The sequence below is a fragment of the Leucopleurus acutus genome, assembly GCF_964270905.1.
Source record: "Leucopleurus acutus genome assembly, chromosome: 2".
In the NCBI taxonomy this organism is placed as follows: domain Eukaryota; kingdom Metazoa; phylum Chordata; class Mammalia; order Artiodactyla; family Delphinidae; genus Leucopleurus; species Leucopleurus acutus.
Window position 1 is genome coordinate 47,168,103 of NC_139143.1, and position 25,256 is coordinate 47,193,358.

Genomic DNA, 25,256 nt, shown 5'->3' on the forward strand with positions numbered 1-25,256 from the left:
TTATCCTCATATGCCACCAGAGCTGTTTTCTTTCTTTTCTTTTCTTCCAGGTAAAAAGCTGCAATGAAGTCTCCTCATACTTGAAAGCCTTTGGGGAGCTCATGAAATGGAGCCCATTCCTAACTGACCACCCATAGCAAATTTTCTGTAGTGCATATAATGCAGTATTTCGACTGACAGGGCGTCTCATCTTGCCCTCTAAGAGACAGAAATTGTGCGCGGTGCATCTGGTTGTTTACTGCTGCCCCAAGGCTCACAAAATGCTGCAAGCACAGCCTAGAAAACTGGAGATGTTAAGGCTGAAATAGTTCTAGAAAAGCAAAGGTCTTAAATCCTTTTACATGACATGAGAAAGCGCCTCAAGTTCTAATTAAGCTAAAGCAATTAGCCACCCACAGATACTTAACGCTGCTTCCCATGGTCAGGCAATCATCTCTATTAAAACCCATTTTAAAGAAAGGAGCAGACCCAAAAGCTCCACTGGCACACACTTCCCACAAATCAATTATGCCTTAGACACACTGCGTAAACACTCAGAGGCAAGCTCCGGGCCTGGAAGAGGGGGCTTTTAGGAAAAGATGGCCTTAGACCTGACGAGGTAATTGCAAAACAGGAGGCGCCAAGCAGCAAATGGGACACTTGGTGGTAACAAAATCCACTTGCAGAGGGGGACACTGGGTCGCAGATGGGTTGGACAAAGCAAAACCAACTGAAGCCTCAGTTTCCCTGGCCTTAGAATTCCCTGGTTGGCGTAACAAGGCATCAACACCACCCTGAAGGAGCACATCAAGCAGAAGGGTTTCTGCCTGCGTGTGACCAGACTACCGTCCAAACTGATGCTGCACAGGACTGTCCTCTCCCACGCCACAATGTGGCATGGAAGCACCAACAGGGTGCATCTGGCAGGTTCACAGTGAGTCAATCCACTCAAGTTCATGTGCTTTCCCCAGTCCAGTTAGGTCTAGTCAGTACTCCCTAAGTCTCCCTTTAGTGAGGGGAGTTCATTGCTGTTTCCAGCCCAAGGCTGTTTCCAGACTTGGCAACAGCAACAGCGACACAATGGTCAATGGTTAAGTGTTTGAAAATTAAGTACAGCCATCCCTCTGTCCACAGGGAATTGGTTCCAGGACGAATAGGTTTGCAGATACCAAAACCCACGGATATTTAAGTCCCTTATATAAAATGGCATAGTATTTGCATATAACCTATACACATCATCCCATATACTTTAAATGATCTCTAGATTACTTTTAATACCTAATGCAATGTAAATGCTATGTAAATAGTTGTAAATACAATGTAAATGCTATGCAAACAGTTGCTGGCATGCCACAAATTCAAGTTTTTGGAATTTTCTTTTTAATATTTTCAATCCCTGGTTGGTTACATCTGAGGATGCAGAATCCATGCATACAGAGGACCAACTGTACCTTCCTCAAGAACTAGGGTTGTTTGTTTTTCAGTCAAGTTAATCCAAAAACCCATTACTTCTCAACTGAACAGACTTTTTTCTTTCCTGTAGATTTTTTTTTTCTTTTGGATTTAGAAAATTTCTCAATCATCAAGCAGACATCAAAAATGCTGATCTAGATAAGCACTGTCCAACAGAAATAAGATTTAAAATTTTCCTAGGAGCCACATTAAAAGAAGCAAAAAGATATATGAAACTATTGTGTTAGAATATTTTATTTAACCCACTCTAACAAAAATATTACTGTATAATCAATACAAAAGATTATTAGTGAGATATTTCATATTTTGTTTCTTTCTTCTTCTAGTACCATATTGGACGGTGCAGATCTAGAGCTATCTTTAAATTGACATGGAAAGGCTTCCACAATTCACTGCTCTATGAACAAGGAGTTTACCAAGATGTATAGCATGATCTCATTTTAACTATAAAAATCTGTTTCTGTGTGTTCAGATATGGATAGACAATAATCTGTAACACCAAAAGGTAACAGCAGTTATCTCTAAGAAGTAGAATTATGTATGACTGGTCATTATTTTCTACTTTGTGCTCTTTTGTATTTTCTAAATTTCTTTGCAGTAAACATGTACTGTTTAAATTATCAGGAAAAATATAAAGCCAGCCTTTAAAAAAAAAATCTCTCCCTTATTTTAAGCTATACCACCCTGATCCTGCTGGCACTGGAGCCATTATCCTATTTCCAGCTAACAGAAAGGATGGACAAACATAACATCCCCTGCCCCTTGCGCCAGCCACTGGCATACTTACAACCAATCATCATGATGGCCACTGCAAAGATCTTCTCGATGTCTGTGGATGGGGCGATGTTCCCAAAGCCCACACTGGTGAGGCTGGTCATGGTGAAATACAACGAGGAGATGTACACGGAATTCTTGCTGGGACCCCCTTCCCATTTCCCTGAGCCGGACCCGTTAAACTGGTAAGGGGTGCCAATGTCCATTGCCAGCTGGTAGAGCCAGCTGTTGTTGCGGATGGTCTTCGTGTCCTCGTCAAAGATCTCATAGTCCCCGATGCTGTACCAGATGCAGGCCATCCAGTGAGCAGCCAGCCCGAACACACACACCAGCAGGACCAGCACGGCTGCTCCATATTCAATGTAGTGGTCCAGCTTCCGGGCCACTCGCCCCAGACGGAGCAGCCGGACAACCTTCAGAGAGCTGAACAGGCTGCTGATGCCCTGGAAGAAGAGGAGCACAGGGTCAGGGCCAAGAAACAATGATACTAACAACTCCTTCCCTCCACTCACCAGGGCTGGTCTTTCAGCACAGGTATTCCCTGAGATGCAATATAAGGCAACCTTTAAAACGTTGTTTCAAAGTAAGTCATAATACGGAGAAATGCTCATGTATATTTGTATACTTATGCAAAATATAATTAGAAGTTTTTCCAAGGTATATGGAAGGGAGATTTCCATTAGCTTTTTTCGTTTTTTACTTCCTTTAAAAAGCAAATAAAAAAATAAGACAAATAAAATTGGAATTTTATTCTAATTATAATGTAAGTATACAAATACATATGAGCATTTTTCCATATCATTACTCATTTTAAAATAATATTAAGCCCTCCAGAAAGTAGGCATAGAGGGAACTTTCCTCAACATAATAAAGGCCATATATGACAAACACACAGCCACATCATCCTCAATGGTGAAAAACTGAAACCATTTCCACTAAGGCCAGGAACAAGACAAGGTTGCCCACTCTCACCACTCTTATTCAACATAGTTTTGGAAGTTTTAGCCACAGCAATCAGAGAAGAAAAAGAAATAAAAGGAATCCAAATCGGAAAAGAAGAAGTAAAGCTGTCACTGTTTGCAGATGACATGATACTATACATAGAGAATCCTAAAGATGCTACCAGAAAACTTCTAGAGCTAATCAATGAATTTGGTAAAGTAGCAGGATGCAAAATTAATGCACAGAAATCTCTAGCATTCCTATACACTAATGATGAAAAATCGAAAGTGAAATTAAGGAAACACTCCCATTTAACATTGCAACAAAAAGAATAAAATATCTAGGAATAAACCTACCTAAGGAGACAAAAGACCTGTATGCAGAAAATTATAAGACACTGATGAAAGAAATTAAAGACGATACAAATAAATGGAGAGATATACCATGTTCTTGGATTGGAAGAATCAACATTGTGAAAATGACTCTATTACCCAAAGCAATCTACAGATTCAATGCAATCCCTATCAAACTACCACTGGCATTTTTCACAGAACTAGAACAAAAACATTTCACAATGTGTATGGAAACACAAAACACCCCGAATAGCCAAAGCAATCTTGAGAAAGAAAAACAGAGCTGAAGGAATCAGGCTCCCTGACTTCAGACTACACTACAAAGATACAGTAATCAAGACAGTATGGTACTGGCACATAAACAGAAATATAGATCAATGAAACAGGATAGAAAGTCCAGAGATAAACTCACGCACCTATGGTCACCTTATCTTTGATAAAGGAGGCAAGAATATACAGTGGAAAAAAGACAGCCTCTTCAATAAGTGGTGCTGGGAAAACTGGACAGCTACATGTAAAAGAATGAAATTAGAATACTCCCTAACACCACACATAAAAATAGACTCAAAATGGATTAAAGACCTAAATGTAAGGCCAGACACCATCAAACACTTAGAGGAAAACATAGGCAGAACACTCTATGACATAAATCACAGTAAGATCCTTTCTGACCCACCTCCTAGAGAAATGGAAATAAAATCAAAAATAAACAAATGGGACCTAATGAAACTTAAAAGCTTTTGCACAGCAAAGAAAACCATAAACAAGATGAAAATACAACCCTCAGAATGGGAGAAAATATTTGTAAATGAAGCAACTGACAAAGGATTTATCTCCAAAATCTACAAGCAGCTCATGCAGCTCAATACTAAAAAAACAAACAACCCAACCCAAAAATGGGCAGAAGACCTAAATAGACATTTCTCCAAAGAAGATATTCAGATTGCCAACAGACACATGAAAGAATGCTCAACATCATTAATCATTAGAGAAATGCAAATCAAAACTAAAATGAGGTATCATCTCACACCTCTTGCACTGTTGGTGGGAATGTAAATTGATACAGCCACTATGGAGAACAGTATGGATGTTCCTTAAAAAATTAAAAATAGAACTATCATACGACCCAGCAATCCCACTACTGGGCATATACCCTGAGAAAACCATAATTCAAAAAGAGTCATGTACCAAAATGTTCACTGCAGCTCTATTTACAATAGCCAGGACATGGAAGCAACCTAAGTGTCCATCAACAGATGAATGGATAAAGAAGATGTGGCACATATATACAATGGAATATTACTCAGCCATAAAAAGGAATGAAACTGAGGTATTTATAGTGATGTGGATGGACCCAGAGACTGTCATACAGAGTGAAGTAAGTCAGAAAGAGTAAAACAAATACCGTATGCTAACACATATATATGGAATCTATAAAAAAAAAAAAGAAGAAAAAATGGTCATGAGGAACCTAGGGGCAAGACGGGAATAAAGATGCAGACCTACTAGAGAATGGACTTGAGGATACGGGGAGGGGGAAGGGTAAGCTGGGACAAAGTGAGAGAGTGGCATGGACATATATACACTACTAAATGTAAAATAGATACCTTGTGGGAAGCAGCCGCATAGCACAGGGAGATCAGCTCAGTGCTTTGTGACCACCTAGAGGGGTGGGATAGGGCGGTGGGAGGGAGGGAGATGCAAGATGGAGGAGATATGGGGCAATATGTATATGTATAGCTGATTCAGTTTGTTATAAAGCAGAAACTAACACACCATTGTAAAGCAATTATACTCCAATAAAGATGTTAAAAATAAATAAATAAATAAAATAATATTAAGGGTTGTGTAACATTTCATATTAAGTAATGAAATATTTTAAGAGTTGCATATTTATTTCATACTGTATGTTTCACTCTAATTATATTGTGCATACATATACAAATATTTATGTGTTGAAAAACAGGAAACACACATGGAAAAACATAAAACTTTAACAGTGGTTACTGGTGCACTGTCAAGTTATGGAATTACAGGTAATTTTTGTTATATTTGTATATAGTTTTGTTACGCTTATATATATTTACTTTACAATTACAAAAAAATAGTTTTTAAGAGAAAATAAAGAAACAGCTGAGAAGAATATAGAACTGAGATTCTGTTTTCTCAGGAAAGTTACAAATTCTTGGAAGGCTACATCACTTCCCTCAGGCCAGGGATACAATCAGACACAATGTACTTAATCACAGTCAATCAAAGAATCTCAGAGCCAGAAGAAGCCTGATTTCACCTGGTCAAGCCTCCTCCTTCCAGTCCCACCGGGACAGGCCTATTCTCCGAATAGTAGTTCTCTAGGGAATAGCACCATGGTAGGGGCAGGAATACCAGTGTAGAAATCTGTAAAATGGGTTCTGACGCCCAGGTAAGCCACTAACTTCCTATGTGAATGTGGACAATGCAGCTACCTCTCAGTTCCCTTGTCTAGACAATGTGGGAGGTGGACTGGAAGAGCTCTACATCTTCTCCAAATGCTCACGTACTTTTATCTCCAAAGGGAACTGAAACATATTACAGAAGCTGTAACATTCAAAACCTCAAAACTCCTATTCCAAAGTGATTCCAAGGTGTAGGGAAAGGAGATTTCCATTAAACTTTTCCTACTTCTATTAAAAAGCAAACAAACAAGCAAATGGCATAAAGACATTTCTTTGAACTAAGACTTCGGTCTCCCTTACATAGCAAAATTCCAGCAGCAGAATGATGCCCTTCACCAGGTAGAATGAATGACTTTTCACTATCCTAAGGACTGGACAGTTTCCAGGTCACTGCTATTCTCTTTTGTCCTCCATACCCTTAATGACAACCCCCAAGGGTTAGGATACGTCACAGACAGAAGGAAAACGTGTAAATGCTTTCTAGTGAGTCTGTGTCAGAGGCTCACCAAGGCTGCTTTCTTCTCCTGGGCACATAGCTAACCACATTTCCCAGCCTCTTTCCATCTGGGTGGGTCTCTGGAACTAGTTCTGGCCAGTGGAATGTGAGGTGAAATGAGTGTCACTTCCAAGCCAAGACAGCTAAAAGTTAAGTGTGCTTTCTCTACAAGCTTTTTATTTTCCCTGGCATGTGTTCCTTGAGGCCAAGTACTGAAGATGGTGGATGTACAGCATGGAAGGGGCCTGGGTACCTGGAAGACTATGTGGAACACCCCCTCCCCCCCAAATCATCTTGAAACCTATTGTGATGTCAATAAAAAAAGGAACCTCTGAAGGAAGCCACTGAAACTTTGGGGGATATTTGTTACAGCAGCTATCATTAGCTGTCTCTGACAAATGAACACACAAACCATATGGAGCATAGCCTTGGCAATAAAAACCACAGATCAGGTTACCACAAATTATTTCACTGAGGTAGGGGTGAAGGAGGTAGGATTTATTGCCCTTTAAAAAAAGAACAAACAAACAGGGACTTCCCTAGTGGCACAGTGATTAAGAATCCGCCTGCAGGCTTCCCTGGTGGTGCAGTGGTTCAGAGTCAACCTGCTGATGCAGGGGACACGGGTTCGTGCCCCGGTCTGGGAAGATCCCACATGCCGCAGAGCGGCTGGGCCCATGAGCCATGGCCGCTGAGCCTGCAGGTCCAGAGCCTGTGCTCCGCAACGGAAGAGGCCACAACAGTGAGAGGCCCGTGTACTGCTAAAAAAAAAAAAAAAAAAAAAAAAAAAAAAGAAGAAGAATCCGCCTGCCAATGCAGGGGACATGGGTTCGATCCCTGGTCCGGAAAGATCCCACATGCCGCAAAGCAACTAAGCCCATGCACCACAACTACGGAGCCTGAGCTCTAGAGCATGCGAGCCCCAACTGCTGGGCCCATGTGCCACAACTACTGAAGCCCGCACACCTAGATTCCCATGCTCTGCAACAAGAGAAGCCCACGCACCACAACGCAGAGTAGCCCCCCACTCGCCACAACTAGAGAAAGCCCGTGCGCAGCAACAAAGACCTAACTCAGCCAAAAATAAAATAAAAATTAAAAAAAAACCAAACAACAGTTTTGTAGCCATAAAACTCACAAGAGAAATAATCATTTCTGGCCCAACATACACCTGCAAACAGATAATAATGGGTTTTTCTAGGCCAAGGCACTACATCCCCAGGGTCGGTTCATCCAAACTGCTAACTATGACGAAGTTTACCGTTGGCATGTCCAGTATTCATCCCCTGGCTCCCCTTTACCCTCCATGTGCTTTTCTCAAAAATCTGCCATGAGAAAATCCTCATATTAAAGTGTAAAAGACGGATGAGGGTAAATGGATATCCTCTCTCCACAGAGTATTTGCATTTTATCAGAGGGAAACCAGCTTCCAATAGTGGAATTAAAAACACCCACAGACTGGAAGAAGGAGATATTCTGGGAGGCAAAGGAGCCTTTTTGATGACTCAGAAATCAAACACATATAAGCAGCCACTTATTCGCCACCTCCTCATAAGGAGTTTCCTGCAATCATCTTTCAAAGCAGTTCTACTCTGAAGGAGAACTTATTACCCAGGGCAAAATGACTGCCTCGTCATTTTTTCCTCACTCATATTCAACCCAAAGCAACATTTATGGAGAACCGACTATGTACTCCGTGTGCTAATGCTACAGGGAGGAGATGAAAATGGTGCTGCCTTTGTCTTCTTGCTCACTATTGCATCTTCAGTGCCTGGCATGTGGAGGATGCGTGATAGAAAGAAAGGAGAGAGGAAGCAAAAGCCTAATAACTAATGAGAGATAATAACTAAGTAGTTATTAGCAAAAGCCTAATAACTAATATGATTAGTGAAGAGATACTTCTACCTAATAGTCACAGAACTTGAGAGCTGAGAGGGAGCATAGAAATCATCTAGTCCAGCTCCTCTGAGCCCAGCAAAGTCTTCTAGAGCTCCCTTAAGGAATGGTCATTCAGCCTCTCCTTGAACTCTCCCGTACCTCTTGAAGATCCCATTCTGTGGCAGGCATTCACACAGATGAACAACTGGGTCCCATCACCTTTCACATCTCCCTTACACTCCATCCGCACTTCATCCTTCTTCCCTTCTCCATCCCTTCCCAGTGGCCACCACATCACATGCAACTACTACCCAAAGGCTGTGCTATCCTCTGGCCATATACTCCAGACAACATAAGCATCCCAGACAGTGGATGCATACTGGCACCTCTGTGCCTGCTCCCTCAGCCCAGAATGCCCAGGTCCCCAATTTCTGCCAGCTGGTACACTAGTTATCCTTCAGTTCAGGTCTGCCACTACCTCCACCCTACAGACTTCTATGACCACCCCGGAGTCACAACCGATCCCTCACCCCTCCATGTGTCCACGGTATTCTGTATCCATCACTTTGCATTAAAGTTTCCTATACCCGGTTCCCCAACTACATCAGAACTACATCTTCCTGAAGGTAGAAGCCATTTGTTATTCATTTTAGAAGCTTCTTATATTGGGTTGAATAGTGTTCCTCCCCAAATTCAAGTCTTCCCCAGAACCCCAGAATGTAACCTTATGTGGAAATAGGGCCACAAGTGCAGGTATAGTTAGTTAAGATGAGGTCATATTGGAATATGGTGGACCCAGAATCCAGTATGACAGGTGTCCTTATAAGACAAACACAGAAAGACACGTGTGACTATGAATGCAGAGGTTGGAGTGATATGTCTTCAAGCCAAGGAATGCCAAGGATTACCAGCAACACCAGAAGCTAAGAGAAAGGCATGGAACAGATTCTCTTCTAGAGCCTTCAAAGAGAGGATGGCCTAGCTGACACCTTGATTTTAGATGTCTAGCCTCCAGAACTGTGAGAAAATAAATTTCTGCTGTATCAAGCCACCCAGTTCGTGGTAATTTGTCACAGCAGCCCTAGGAAACTAATATATCTATACAAGGTTTAAAACCAGCACCTTCTCAGAGAGGGTCTCAAATGTTTTCTAAACTAAATTGAAGAGTTTGGCTTATGAGAGAATTCTTTCTCATTTTAACGAGCTTCTGGAACAATATAAAATAAGCACTTCCTCACTGTGTTATCTGTATATACACAGATGCTCTATTACACGGTTTTGCATCAGTTCCCTCTTATTGCACTAACAGTTGGAATTCTAGCGGTTTAAAAGCATTTCAAGCTATTAATTTGCTTTTTTTGCCTTATTTGCCTGAAGTTCAGTGGGTTAGATAAACAGAATATTCCAAACTTTTTAAAAATTTTAGTACGCTAAAAATATGACAGCACCATATGGTAGAGAATCACATTTCCCCAGGGACTTCTTATATCAGAAGTCCTGCCTCACATTTAGATAGTTCCAGAGAGTTCTTTATCAAAACCTTAAAGTTATGAGGAACCAAGGATTTCAAGCTGAGTCCACGTGGCTGTAGGACAGTGAGAACCTGGGCTGGTGAGCCTCACCATTGAAGGCCAACAAGTACGACTGGAAGGAAGCCTTCTGAAATCTCAATTACCTCAGTTGTAGTGATCTTGATGTTATTCAGATTGAAATGGACATTTGGTAATTATCAGACTCATTTGTGTGTGAACTATCAAGTTTTGCCTACTTACCCAGACCAAATTATTTCGTTAACTTGGGCTATACCTTGCCTCAACTAGTCATATTCATCAATCTTCTGCTCTTTTTTTTTTTTTTTTCCTGTCATACACATGAAGATGACACTGTCACAGACTGGTGACAAAGTGTTATTGAAAAGAACAACTCAGTCTTTCGGGTTCCTGAAAAGTTTCCCCAGGCTTCCAAGTCTGTGTGGTGACATATAGCATCCATAGCAAATTCTGCAGGTACACTCTATTTTTTTGATTGCTTTCAACCTCACATTACTCAAAATTACTCTTCTCCCACATCCTCCTCCAGCTAAAGGTCTCCTTCATATGCTTCCTCAGAGTCCTCTAGAACCTATCCTCATGCATAGAGAAATTCCCAGCCGCAGGATTTTCATGGATTGTTCCCACCACCTTCCTGCTTTAGTTGAAACTGGCTCTCCCAAGCACCTTGCTTTTCCCCATCCTGGAGTTAGGAGTAGGGAGTTTCAAACTCCACACTTGCATCTTCCCGATAAGAATTGTTTGACACTCAAAAAAAAAAAGAAAAAGAAACTCGCCTTCTCGCCTTCTTTAAGATTCATGCCATCCAGCAATACCACCTCCTCATTACTGTCATCTGATTATTGATAGTTAACATCTATTGAATGCTTACAAATATGCCAGAACTTGGGCTTCATCTTTTATTAATTATCCTATTTATCAACTTCTCTGTCCCTCCCTTTCATCACCTGGCTGCCAGCCCATCTCCTGCTATCAGCATGGGAAACTTTAATGTTCATGGGGAAAAATCATTCAACACTCCAGTCTCTCTACTCCCAGTGACCTTCAACCCCCCCCCACTCCGGGCCTGGTCATCACTGGGAACCGCTCCATCTCTGAAATCTTACACACCAGCATTCAACACAATGACTACACACTTCCATTCCTCCCACTTTCTCCTTTATCACATCCAACTTGCTCTTGGGCTTCTCTTTCATATCTCTACCACCATCTTTTTTTTCCCAACCATCAGCTGTCTCCAGATTTCACCTCCTTTCGCATCATACTCGACCCTGTTGCATCACTTCAAGTACCCTCCTCCAACCCTCACAATCTCTCTCCTTGCCCTCCCGCCCCATTTGCCCTGCCAAACCCAGCAGCGCAGGGACTGGGCTATCATTTCCATTCTCAGCTAAGTCCCCAGATGCTTCTCACCCATCCTTCTCCTCTTCCATCGAGCAACCCCCTCTCCCATTCCCATCAACAGCTATTCCAAATATTCACTACTCTCCTCAAGATCCCACCTGACCTGTGCCATCTTATTCTCAGCCAACATTATCTCCCCATTCAGAGAGAGAGCAGAGGCCATGAGTATCAATTCTCATCTACATTCCACCTTCACAAACACGAGCATGAGCATTTGCACCATCCTTCCACACTGGACCAAAACTCACTCCTCACCCACCCAGGAACATCATCCCATCAACCATTCACCCTTCCCTCTAGTCCCTTCCTTTGTCTTGAAATCTCCCCTTCAGACTCATTTCTCTTGACTATAATCATACTACCGTCTCTAGTCCCATGCAACTCTCCAGATATATTAACTCTCCTTCTCTTCCTGAAACCATAATCAACACACAATGGCTCAGTTTCCTCATTTCCCAACACACTGTACTCAAATGTCCACTCGCACCACTTCCCAGACTCTACTGTCTCAAAGGTCACCAGTCACCTTCTAATTGTCATACCTTCAGTGTTTGATACCTGTAATGGGCATGTGACATTCTTCATGGCCACACAGGGTCTACACTGTCTGCCTATGTTTGGGGAATCACCATCTTACAAAAGAGAGCTCACCTCCCACCCAGAAGTTGAAGACACCATAAACCTTCCTCTGCAGCTTCCTTTGCAGCTAATGGGCAAGCACATGACCTAGAACCTGCCCATCAGAGACACCCACCCCAGTTGCTGGATGGTATCCAATGGAGGAAGTGTGCAGGACCCCTTTTGCAAGAGCATGGCAGCATCACCCAGTTTCCAGAGGCAGCAGGAGCAATTCTGGAATTGATACCCAGGGTCCACTGACGTGCTGTCAGCACTGCACGTTTCAAGTCCATGTCCAGTATCAACAGCAGTGGTATGTTCACTGGACCAGCTCTGCTATATGATCTGGGGCATAGCCTAGCAGCATAGCCTCCAAATGTTTTCTGTACCTAACATCCTTTTTTTTGTTTTCTCAAGTTCTAGAATTTATATACCAGTGCTATTCTCAATAGACACGAACTGAAAATCACTCATATTGTAATACACATTGGAATAAATTAATAGTTAAATGTTTACACTATGGAATCCTATGCAACAGTGGCAAAGCATGATCACAACAACAGGCAACCATATAGGTATATTCACAAACAACATAAGGAATAAAAAAGCCCAATCCAAAAGTGGTTATCCTGTGTCATAACTGAATAAACTTTTTCCTCCTTACATTAGCCAGACTTGAACCCTGACTACTACCACAATGTGGGATGGACTTGCCTCCCTTAGTTCCCACAACATGTCTTTTTTTTTTTTTTAACATCTTTATTGGAGTATAATTGCTTTACAATGGTGTGTTAGTTTCTGCTTTATAACCATAATTCCCCAAAGCATTGCTCTTGGCCTTCTTCTCTTCGCAATATACCCCTTTCCCTGGGCAGCTGCATCCATTAATGTGGCTTTAACCACCATCTATATACTACCTACCTATAAATCCATCTTTCCAAACCAGACATTTCTCCCGACCTTAAGACCCCTGTGGGCATGTCACTGGCATACCCCATGGCTTCCTCAGTCTGACATGTCTAACCCTCAGCCCAGCTCCTATTCCCCAGCCTGGAGAATGTGCCCAAGGTATACAGTCTCCCAAGTGAAAAACTAGATGTCTTCATCTTAGCTATGCAAACTTTTAATTGAATGTTCTTTTTACAAGGGTGATGTTAAGGCATATCAGTATTCCAATGCATAATTTGCTGCCATTTGGATAAAAACAGAAAAATATTTTCTTGTCTGTACACATAATATCTATGGAACTATACAGAAGATACTAGAAACACTGATGGTCCCAGGAAGGGAGATTCTTCATTGTAATATCCTTTTGAATGTTATACCATGTGAATTTTTGTTTATCCAAAAATTTTAAAACTTAAATTATAAAAATAATTAAATACAAGTTTTAAAATATGACCCAACCCTGCTTAGAACCATTCAATGGCTTTCATTGTCTTCTGAATAAAATTCCATTCGTTTAGCAAAAAAAAAAGCCTTTGTAATTTGGTCTTGGACAGCTTCATCATTCACTGCTTCCCTCCCAGGCATCCTCTGCTTTAATCATATCAGATTATTTGTGATTCCACAATCACACTATGCCCTCATGCCGTCACACATGCTGTTCCTTCAGACTCAACCCTGGCTGTCTGCCTGGCAAACCCTTACCCATCCTTAAGGACATTTCTCAATACCCCAGTGGTAGGATGAGTCACATATTTATTACTAAAATTGTGACTGTATCAAGTTTAAAAGTAGTTCACCTTTTAGAATAAATATTAGAGTGAACTCAAATGTATCCCAATAATAGTATTACTCTCTTGTTTGAATTCTAATTTGCTTTCTTGACCCGCAGAAAAAGGAGTATAGGCACGGTGGCACCCTAGAAACTGTGGATCTGATATCATATTCAGGAACATAATCCACTGAGTGTCCGTGATGGTTAACTGTATGTGTCCACTTGACTGGGACACAGGGTGCCCAGATATTTGGTTAAACATTATTCTGGGTGTGTCTGTGAGGGTGATTCTGGAGTGAGATGAATCAACAGACTGAGTAAAACAGATCACTCTCCCCCGTGTGGGCAGGCCTCGTCCAATCCACTGGAGGCCTGAATTGAACTAAAAGTCGCATAAGGGAGAATTCATGCTCTCTGACTGCTTTCAAGCTGGGATATCAGTCTTCTCTTGCACTCAGACTAGAAGTTAACCACGTCTCCTGGGTCTCCGGCTTGCAGATGGTGGATTATGGGGCTTCTCAGCTCCATAATCACCATAAGCCAATAATCCTGATCATAGATAGTGATAAGATTTATTTTTATATATTTATAATATATATACATCCTACTGGTTGTTTCTCTGTAGGTCCCTGACTAATACAGGGTCTTAGTGGGAGAAAGGTTGAAAACTGGTAGTCTAACACATAACACAGTCATCTCTCCCATGATGCCTTTCCTGATACCCAAAGGCAGAGTTCAACATGCCCTGCACTAGATTCCCGTGACTGGTCCTTGATTCATTCTTCCAACAAATACTTACTGAGTACCTATAATATGAAGCAAACATGGTTTCAAATACTGATAATAGATCAGTGATGAACTAGACCAATATCCTCACCCTTCTGGCACTTTCATTCAATCGGGAAAGCCAGACAATAAGCAAAATAAGTAAAATAAATGGTATGTTATATGTTATGACAATAAGATGAAAAACTAGCAGGAAATGTAAAGAAGGAGTGCCAGGAAGAGGGGGTGACACTCAGTGTTAAATACGGCTGTGAAGGAAAACTTCACTGAGATCTTGGCATTTAAGTAACAGTTAGTGGAGATGAGAATTTGAGCCACCAGAGCATCTAAGGGAAGCATGCTCCAGACAGAGGAAGCAGCAAGTACCACATGTTCCGGGGTAGGAGGGTCACATGGTCTTTATATTAGGTTGGCAGGCCCTTGAGATCAGGAAACACACCTTCCATGAGAGTAACAGTTAATTATTTTAATTTAATGAAGATAGCAATTTATTGAGTACTTACTAAGTGCCAGACACAGTAAGGGCTTTACAAGCATTATCTCATTTAAACCTCTTGATCTTGTGAATTAGGTATATTATATATCCAATACCCCAGTGGTATTGGATAGAATCGTTTGTCCAGAATCACACAGGTAGAAAGTAGCAGAGCTGCAATCTGAACGCTAACCAACTGACTCCCAAGAGTATGCTTTTAACCCTCTGCTCTCAAGACTCCACCTTTAATTTCCCGTCTTTTGAGTTCTAGCACCTTGCAGATGTTCAATAAGTGTTTGTTGAATGGAAACTCACCCTGAGACTTCCTCCAAGGAGAAGTGACAGTAGTAAGTCTAGAGGTCTGTTATAAGGATGTACTACTTTATTAACAGAGCTTGGTTTGTTTGTTATCTTTAAAACAGAGATGACTTCAAAAATAGATGTTCCATGACGATCCCACCACTCTGAGAACTGCAGGTCCATTTTAACTGCATAATGGAATAAACTGGGTTACCAGATCTTATTGGAGGTTACTCCCTGAAGCTTAAATATAACTTGCTTCCCTTTCATTGCTTCAACATTTTACTTTAGTCTCATTTGATTCAGTCATTTCCTGAAAACTTAGTACAGGAAGACATAGCCCAGAGCTACCAGTGATACAAAACCAAGGCAGACGCAATCCCCTGCCCTCACAGTGCCTACGATCAGACCACAGAGAAGAATACAGCCTGCAAATGACACAGCCTGAAAACACAGACTGCAATGTGGCAGCAAACACAAGTTAGCTGTCACTATAAAGACTGAAAGAGCACAAGTCTGGGGGTGGTGCATAAACGGAATTTCTTTATAGTTCACCTAACAGGTCTGTGGACCATATTCAGGGGAAGGATGTGGTTAGGAAGTGTAAGGGAGCTTTTAGCCAGAAATGGGATAGCTTGCAACCTTCCATTCATTTAATCCAATAATGTATCCAAAAGGCATATCTGCAGTCTTCTTAGAAAACAATCACTGAACGAAGTTTAGAAATTTCGCTTAAAACCATTCACTTTCCTTCTGTTTACAATTCAAACCATAAAATAAACTATGTATTTAGTTGTGATATTATACCATCAGGCTCTTTTCCTTTCTAGAGGCTCCAAAAATGGAAATCTTTATCACTGGCCAAATAAAATCCAAAGGATATAGTATACAGAATCTGGTTTTATCAAGCCATGTCTCTGTCTTTCTCAGAATAGTAATCTCAGGTTTTCTTCTTGCAGGGAAGTGAAATGAATCCAAGTAGCCTAGACTGTACTTTCTCTCCTATGAAGGAAGCAATAAAATTATGTTGTGTCTGCAAGTCTGATATTGCTGCAGAATCAGCCATGCCCTCAATCTGCTTTAGGCTGATTTAAATTATCAGACAATTTAAGTCAAATCAATGGCACAGGTGAAAATCCCAGTGACTTCCAGGAGGGTCACGTCTGTAGGAGTTTTCAGCACTGGGGCCCAGGTAGCGCACTGGTTCACAAATCATTGTCTGGCCAGAGCTCTTGACAGGAAACAACACTGATATTATGAAAGCATCATCTTAACTAGCGACATGTGAAGACTCGGTTGGGCCTCCAGACCACAGGTGATAACACTAATTCATGGAGAGGAGAGGTGCAGGTCATTCCCTAGGCAATCGAATTTGGCTTAAAAGACACCCTCCTTCCCCAGACATGATCCACTTCATTCTCATCTTCACCCAAAACCGAGCTTCAAAAAGACCCCAGAAGACCCCAAAAGCTATAAAGTAGCCCCCAAATGTATAGCCTCATGACAAGCACTAGGAACGTGGGGTATGGCCTTGAGGCCTCCACCAGGGTGGCGAGGAGGGATGACTCACGCAGCTGGTTTAGATATGGGAAAGGTTCCTGAGGTTTGGGGAGCCTGGCAGAGCAAACAGCAGGCCAGTAGCCCACACACCCAGGTTGTAACTGTGAGAACTGGGGCAGGTGTGAAGTATTCCCAGAGCTCAGGAACTAGCTCACCTGCGTTGAGTAAGCACAAGCCCCAGGGCACAGAGCATCCCAGGACGAGAGCTACACAAGCTGCTGGGCACACTTCTGAGGGACCACAGGGAACTCAAAGAAGGGTCCCTGGCGCAGGCTACGGGGTCGGCTTAGCCCCAGGACACTTCTCGATGTTACTGACACACAGGGCACTGAGAAAGGGATGGGGAGAAACAGAAGACTCTCAGATGACAGCATGGTCCTAAATTTAGGGATTCCTAGGTTTAAGGTAATAAGAACTCCCTTTTGGCTAGAAGAAGGGTCTGTGCTTCGCCTCTAATATTGTTCATGGTTTTAACTCTGTCCACAACATAGTTACAATCTGTTCACAACAGATTGAAAGCCCTCAAGGGCTGTTCCTCCATGCAGCCTCAGCAGTGAGTGGTGATGGGATCATTCTAGACTCTTCCATTCCATGAAGCAATGACAGACACAGAGCTTCACTCTACTAACATCTGGCCCTCTGAGAGTAAGTCTCTGTAGGAATACTGTAAGGAAAAACTACGGCTCCTTAAAGAGGCTTCTGGTAAGTATAGAGCTCCAAACTTTATGGAAGCAGGTGGAAGTAAGTAAAGATAATCACCATTCTGTGTGGTTAAACTAATCAGCAACTACAACTTTGGGGAAAAAGAGAAGCCACAGAGAAAAGAAATTATTTTCTCATTAGGAAAAAAAAAAAAAAAGCCACCATGAGGAGGTCCCATGTACACGCAAAGGCACATATAGGACTCAGGCTTGGGGCCAGGCCCTGCCTCTGCCATGCTCTTACTAACTCTATGACCCCAGTAGGTTACTCAACCTCTCTGAGCCTCATTTCTTCACCTGTAAAGCGGAGGAAATGCATTTACACAGGGTTAACGTTCACAGAAGTATTAGCTGTTGTTGTCGTTACTCAAGAAATGGTCGGCTTGCTTTCCTTCAGCTGTAAAAATTCAGCCAAAGAAAAAAGAAAGAGACAGGCTTCCCTGGTGGCGCAGTGGTTGAGAGTCCGCCTGCCCTGGTCCGGGAAGATCCCACATGCCGCGGAGCGGCTGGGCCCGTGAGCCATGGCCGCTGAACCTGCGCGCGTCCGGAGCCTGTGCTCCGCAGCGGGAGAGGCAGAGCCCCAGGGGTAAGTGAAAGTCAGTCTCGCCTGATGTTGGGCTGCAACCCCCAAGCTTTGTAACTGCCCAGCCTCAAGACCGAAGAAAGAGCCCAGAGACAGCAAAAGAGACATCAATGGATTACTAGACAAGGGACTCTTACGCAGGCTGAGGCAGAAGGTCCTGAGCAACACCACATCACACACCGCAGGCAGCAGGCAGAACATGGCAGCATCGCAGGCTAGCATTTATAGCGGAAGTGATGTTCAGGTTGGCTCATCAGTTACCAGGGAAACCAGCAGCTGAGGCTCCTCCCTCACAGCCTCTCAGGTTAACGACCAACACAAGGGCAGATACCTTCCTTTAATAAGCTAGCAGGTGGACCTGTTCTGGCCTAAGCATTAGAACAATCGCCAGCTGGGGTGGGGACAAGCACGCTCATGTGAGTAGGGTGCAGGTGAAGCGGGGACTGGGTCAGAGGGCATACAAAGAGCAAGAGAACAGCCATGTTGAGTGGCCTGGCCATACACCTGATAAGGATATGAAAGCCCGAGGATATCTGGAAAACTAATAGAACACAACTTACACCTAGGTATTTGTATTTCTAAATGCACTTTAAAGATCTAGCACTTTGACTACAATGATTAGAAATTATTAAAATAACAAACATGCCACCTACAAGTTTATTTGATGGAAAAGTAGTGTATAGACCCTGACCTGTCAACCCCATGCTGCTAAGTCATAACAAATAATAACCACAATAATTCATTAAGCACTTGCAATACGCCAAGCAGTCCTAACTCTTGTATGCATTAACTCACTTGATTCTTGTAACTATCCTATAGGATAAATAGTATAATTCTCTCCATTTTATATAAATGTATGGACTTTTTATGAATTAACTGATGGACAAGCAACCATGAGGGATGATGAGCTGCAATCAGATTTTAAAAACAAGCAATAAAATCAAACCCTTCCACGGCTGTTCCAAAGACACAATGAGCCTGCTCTTTTCCTCCATTCACTCAGGAAGTCCTCCCCCAAAGCCAACTTGGCTATAGTAGGAGAGACTGATGATTGCCACCTTCTCTTCTAGCAGCGAGTAGGCTGTGTGTATATACAGCAAGTAGCAGAATGAAAAAGTAAAAAACAAAAGCAGTGGTAGAATGAAAAGATGACGCTCCTTCAATCACCTAAAAACCAATGACACGAAAAAGCTTAGATTGGAACTGTGCTGTATTTGTACAGACTGAGGACTCTGGGCTCTTAAAAGGTGACCAACCTGCAGACAGGCAGAATGGCATCCCAGCACTACCCAAGGCAGCACCTCATGCAAGTTCCTCGGAGATCCTGTAACTATGGGTTCCCCACACATAACAGTCCCAGTGACAGGAAACTGGCTCCCGTTCTTTAAGTGCTGTTTATTATTCAAATCACTTCGCCAAAGCCACTGATGCCCAGAGAGGGGAAGAGACTAACCCAAAGGCCAGTGGCCAAGCTGGGGCCATTTTGCAGGTCTTCCAACTCTCAGCTGGTACACAGAGCTATAGTGAGGCTACAGCAAAAAAATTCATAGGGACATCTTTTGGAAAATTAAAATCTAAAGCTCTACAAGTGAGTGCTGGTGGCACTGTTGATATTATTTATAAATGGTTTTTAAAGTCATGATGCATTTAGAGACAGTAATTTAAGTCCCTTCCTGGTGATAGTAGGACAGTCCCATATTTATACAGAAAAGAGCTCTCAGCTGCAAAGGCCTCCAGGCAAGTGAACAGAGCCACGGTTCTCCAGCCCAGGAAGCAGATGGCCAAAGGAAGCTGCCAAAGGGTGGGACCACTAAATGGCCCAAACCTAAATGCAGGACATAAGCCTCACTCAGGAGTCCTGGGATGACAGAAGTTTGGCTCAGGAGGGGACCCCAGAGCCCACATCCACCATCTTACAGATAAAACAACAAAGGTGCAGGGAGAGCTCACTGTATCCATGAAACAAGGATTCCCCATTCTCCCCTCCGCAGCCCCCAGAAATCTCAGATTTACTTCTCTCTCTAACATACCCTATCCCCTTCCCTGTTTCATTTTTCTCCAGAGCATTTATAGTAGTTCCTCCTTACCTGGGGGGGTACATTCCAAGACCCCTAGTGAATGCCAGAAACTGTGGATAGAACCAAACCCTATCCAGTTGATCCTTGAACAATGCAGGCGTTAGGGGTGTCAATCCCCCGAGCAGTCGAAAATCTGTGTATATCTTTATGGTTAGCCTTCCATATCCACTGTTCCGCACAGGCGGATTCAACCAACTGTGGATTGGGTAGAACCATAGTATTTATTTTTAAAAATCTGCATATAAATAGACCCACCCAGTTCAAACCCATGCTGATCAAGAGTGAACTCTATATACTATATTTTTTCCTATACATGCATGGCTGTGATAAAGTTTAATTTATAAATGAGGCACAGTAATAATATCCAAATTGCCAGCATAATGACTCTTGTATTTGGGGGCCATTATTAAGTAAAATAAGGGTTACCTGAACACAAGCACTGGGATACCATGATGCTACGACAGCCAATCTTGTCACTGACGTAGCTACCAAGTGAGTAACGGACAAAGGGATGATCCATGTCCAGGGTGAGACAGAGCAGGATGGCTGGAGATTTCATCACACCACTCAGAACAGCACACAATTTAGAACTTAAACACCACTGTTTCTTTCTGGAACTTTCCATTTCATATTTTTGGACCACAGTTGACCGAGGGTATTTGAAACCATGGAAAACAAAACCACAGATAAGGGGTAGGGGTGGAGGGGACTACTTTTGGGCTTTGCATTTTATATATTATAGGCTTTACGCTTGTTTATTGCCTGGCCCCCATACTACAAGGTAAACACCACGCTGAGGAGCACTGCTGTATCCTCAGCACGTAGAACACTGCAACAAGCTCTCAGTAATCATCGGTTGAATGGATGGATATATCGCATCCACCTAGCACTTAAGAGTTTACAAAGTATTTCCATGAACATTATCCCTTGGTTTTCATTAAATAACTGAAAATGTCTTAGAGGAATCAAAACATGAAGGTCAGACTTTATATCTCCCCCTGGTGTTGGAGCAGGTCCTAGTGGCCTGAGGCAGGGCTTGTACTTTCCTGGGGGAATTAGGGAGCACTGGGCCGGAAAGCAGTCCCAGCATACCTGCCCGTCCTGGAAGCCAGGGAGCAGACCAGTCTTCCTGAGGGAGGCAAGATGCCCTTCCCCTCACTGGTGAAAGCCTGGAGGCAAAACCATGTTTTAGAATTGTAAATCCTTTTCCATTTGCTTCACTCAGGACCAAAACTAGGACACTAGTTTGTGAAGCGGACAATCGCTGGGACAGTCCTGGCTTTAGAAACTCCTGTAATACTCATCCAGTTTTAGATGCAGAGTACACGGCACTGCCTTCTCTGGGGCATCCACTTCAGTCCAAAAGACAGATCTCACAATAAACAAGGGAGTATCACGTCCCCAGATTTGTGTTTTATTCTCCACCTGGATTATTCTCAGCCATGTGTCTAAAACTTCTACCGTTTTTCAATAAAAACCAGCTCAAACAATACCTCTTCATGGAAGCCTGGTCTGAATCTCCCCTTCCCCTGCCCCTCCGCCCCTCTCTGTAATCAATCTCTTCTCACTGAATTCCCACAGCATTTGGTACCATTATTATAACATTCATCATGTCCTACCTTTTACCAAAGGTTTTTCTATCTTGACTTCCTATTACATATATAAACACTTTCTTAGGAACAGAACATGTTCCTTTCACCTAGATATGTCCCTAAGGCATCCAGCACAGACCCAGCACATGGTCGGCATACAGTAATTGATTCCCGAATGATCATGAACACATGATTAGCTATTGGGAGGAACATGACAAGTTATAGCTAAAACCCTACCCTTATCCTCAGGCCTGCATCCATCCAGGGCTCTCTGACTGAATTTGACCTACCTGTTTCTACCATCTTACACTAGTTTTATCAAATGACTCTCCTGTACAAAAAGCCATTTGTTGGTATTATAAACTGATTGCTTCTTTGAGAATGTACTACCCTCAAATCGTATCAAGAACCTTCAAAGGTTATTTCCCAATAATCCTTTTACTGGACATTAATAGATGAAAAAAAATCTAAAAGACAGAAAACACCCATTCCAGAACGCTGGATGTTATCTTTGGCTTGGTTCCTCCTTGTCTCTCATTCCCCACATACAGGCAATCGTGCAGTTCTATTACTTGTGCCTCTACCTGTTTCCAGAACCAGTCCAACTTTCTCCATCCTCATCGACATGGTCGTCTGTCACCTGGATTGCTGCCCCAGCTGCCCTAACTGGCCCCTTGCCTCCAAGCCCACCCCTATCTAATTCATCCTCCATGCTGCAACCCCATTATTCTCTCTAAAAGGCAATTCTGGTCACACTCCTCTCCTGCTCAGGCTCTTCAACGCCCTCATGATATATACAGTCCGTGCTCCCCAGTGGGGGCACGCAAGTCCCTGGTGATCTGGCCCCTACCTGCCCCTCCTGCCTTCTCTCTCCCCTCCTCACACACCTACACTCCAGCCACACTGAACAACCTGAATTCCTCAGACACACCAGCTCTGTCTTACCGCCTTCCCTTCACGTAGACTGGTCACCCTGCCTGAAACGATGTCTCCTCCCACCGTCCTCTTCTCCCTTTTCACCCAGTCAATTCCCTACTTATCCTTCATTTTAAGACTCTTCCCTGAGCTCCCAGCCAAGGCAGCCTGCTGCCAAGCATCCAGACGGCATCCCCGTGTACTCACACTGTGTGCTATCACAGCCAGCTTACCTGTCCCCCCCCTTGCCTCCCATACATGACTTAGCTTCTTGACGGCAGGGGTCCTGTCAATTTCAACACCAAATCCCCAGAACCTACTTGGCCCTGTGCCTGGTGCTAACAGGAACTCCACAAATAACTATGAAATGACGTTGGACATTAGATCAGCCTCTGAGGAGGCAGCTTCTGAACAAGGGTGAGATCGTTACCCCCCATATCCACAGCTCAATCCCTACCCCCATTCACAGCACTGGAATGCTGAAAAGCAAATTTAAAACAAATCCAAATGCTCCTTAAAATAAATGAAAGACAAAATAAGCTATATATGTTATGTTCACTGAGACACTACTGGTCAAAGTGAAGAAACAGGGACAACCTACATATCCAACAATAGAAAAAATAAAAGAATAAAAATAAATTTACATTAACTTTGGAAAACTTATATAATTATCAGAAGAACATATTGTAAAATAAAATAAATAAGGGATTTGGGGTCAGAAATCCTGACTTTACTTGCTTGCTATCTGTGTGACCTTGAGTTTATCACTTCATCACCAAGTCTCCCTCTTATCACATGGATTGTTGTGATAATAAAACAAGACAATGGATATAAGGGCATTTTTACATTTTTAAAACACTATACAAATACAAGCTCATTCAAATTATAATTATGATGACTATAACAGAAAAATATTTACAACACAAAGTGAGAAAAGCTGTGTACAAACGTGTACAACCATGTAAATTACATGTACGTTTAGATAAAGACTGGAAGGAAATGAGCAGAAATGAAAAAGTAGTGGATTAGGGCAGGGGTCAGCAAACATTTTCTGTAAAGGGCCACACAGTAAATATTTCAGGCTTTGGAAGCCATACAGTCTGTCACAACTACTCAGCTCTGCCCATGTTAGCCCAAAGCAGCCAAAAATAATACATTAACAAATGAGCATGGCTGTGTTCCAATAAAACTTTATTTATCAACACTGAAATTTGAATTTCATGTCATTTCACATATTGCAAAATATCATTCTTCTCTTCTGGCTTTTTTCAACCATTTAAAAATGTAAAAACTATTCTTAGCTCACAGGCAATACAAAAACAGGTGGTGGGCAGGATTTGGCCAGATGGTGACAATTTGCTGATCCCTAGGTTAGGGTGATATATAGTGAACTATTTTCTTTTAATATAATTTTCTTTAATATTGTTACATGATTTTTATATTTAAAGGGAAAAAAAAGAACGATACCATGAATTCCCTGGGGTCTGCCAGAGCCATTAAAAACCGACCACCCTCAAATTCAAACATGAGTCAGCTGGACCTCATTTCCTCTGTGAACCCATGTCCCATAACAAGCCATCACAGCCCCAGAAGTCTAGCCTCATCTCTCCTTGGAGACTCTCATACAAGACTTGCCGATTCCTTAGCTTTTGCATTCCAAGTTCCCGTCTAAGGTCTTAACCCAAATCTGACTGAAACCAAGCAGGACCCTGTGGGGCACGGAAGCCTTTCTGTGTCCCTAATTTCCTGTTTGTAGGGAGTAGACTCCAGCCTCCATGACCTTCCCTGAGTTCCAAAGAGCAGATTTGAACAGTTGCTAATCAGGGAAGGGAGGGGATGCAGAGACAAGGGAGGAGTAGCCAAGAAACACTAGTGCAGCCTTGGGGCAGGGTCCTGGTTCCCCCTCAAGGGAGACACATAACAATATCTTCGAGCTCTTCTACAGAACTAAAACCCCCAACAAATGGAAGTTGTTAGCATTCTTCATTCCAGAGAAGACACCTGAGGCCAGGTTAAAGAAACGCAGGCCCTACACACACTCTGCTCCTTATCAGCAACCCCGCCCTTGAACCACTGCTATAAAACTCCTCACCAAATCCCCCTGGGTTGGGACATACAGTTTTTGAGGGCACAAGCCCACTGTGTCCCCCTTGGCCTGGCAAAGCAATAAAGCTCTTCTTTTCTACTTCACCCAAAACTCTGTCTCCGAGATTCGATTCCGCACTGATGCACAGAGGCCGAGTTTTCAACATCATGACCAATTTCTTCAAGACCAAACTCTAGGCTCACCTTCTCCAAGGAGTCTTCCCTGAGTGACCACAATCCAAATAGGTCACTCTTTTGCTTTATTATGTAATTTGACTATAGATTTTTTTTTTTTTACATTGTTCCCAATTGTTACATCCCAGTGTGTTTTCTCTCCCAACAAGATACTAAGATCGAGGGCAGGACCCATGCCTTCTGCTACTTTTCCACCTCCCATAGAGCTTCCTAGAGGACTTCACAAATGTTAGTTGAATAAATGGTGAGAGGAGAACCCAGCCAATGAATGGGGTGCATCAGCAAATGGTCCAGGTTTCTGCTGGTGAGTTTAGTAACGGTATGATTAGCACTCTCTGCAGATCTTCCACAACGAGCCCTATCG

The 25,256-nt window shown here is 42.7% G+C and overlaps 1 protein-coding gene across 2 annotated transcripts in view; it reads right to left on the reverse strand.

Moving 5' to 3' along the window:
• The window catches only part of KCNH1 (potassium voltage-gated channel subfamily H member 1), a gene marked incomplete at both ends in the record, with an annotated part of 420,139 nt that overhangs the window by 228,278 nt on the left and 166,605 nt on the right, over positions 1 to 25,256 (reverse strand). For both annotated transcript variants that reach the window (XM_082832647.1, XM_082832646.1), the window contains one exon: positions 2,240 to 2,669. In XM_082832647.1, coding sequence (XP_082688773.1) covers positions 2,240 to 2,669 — 430 coding nt within the window. The remainder of the gene's footprint in view (positions 1 to 2,239; positions 2,670 to 25,256) is intronic.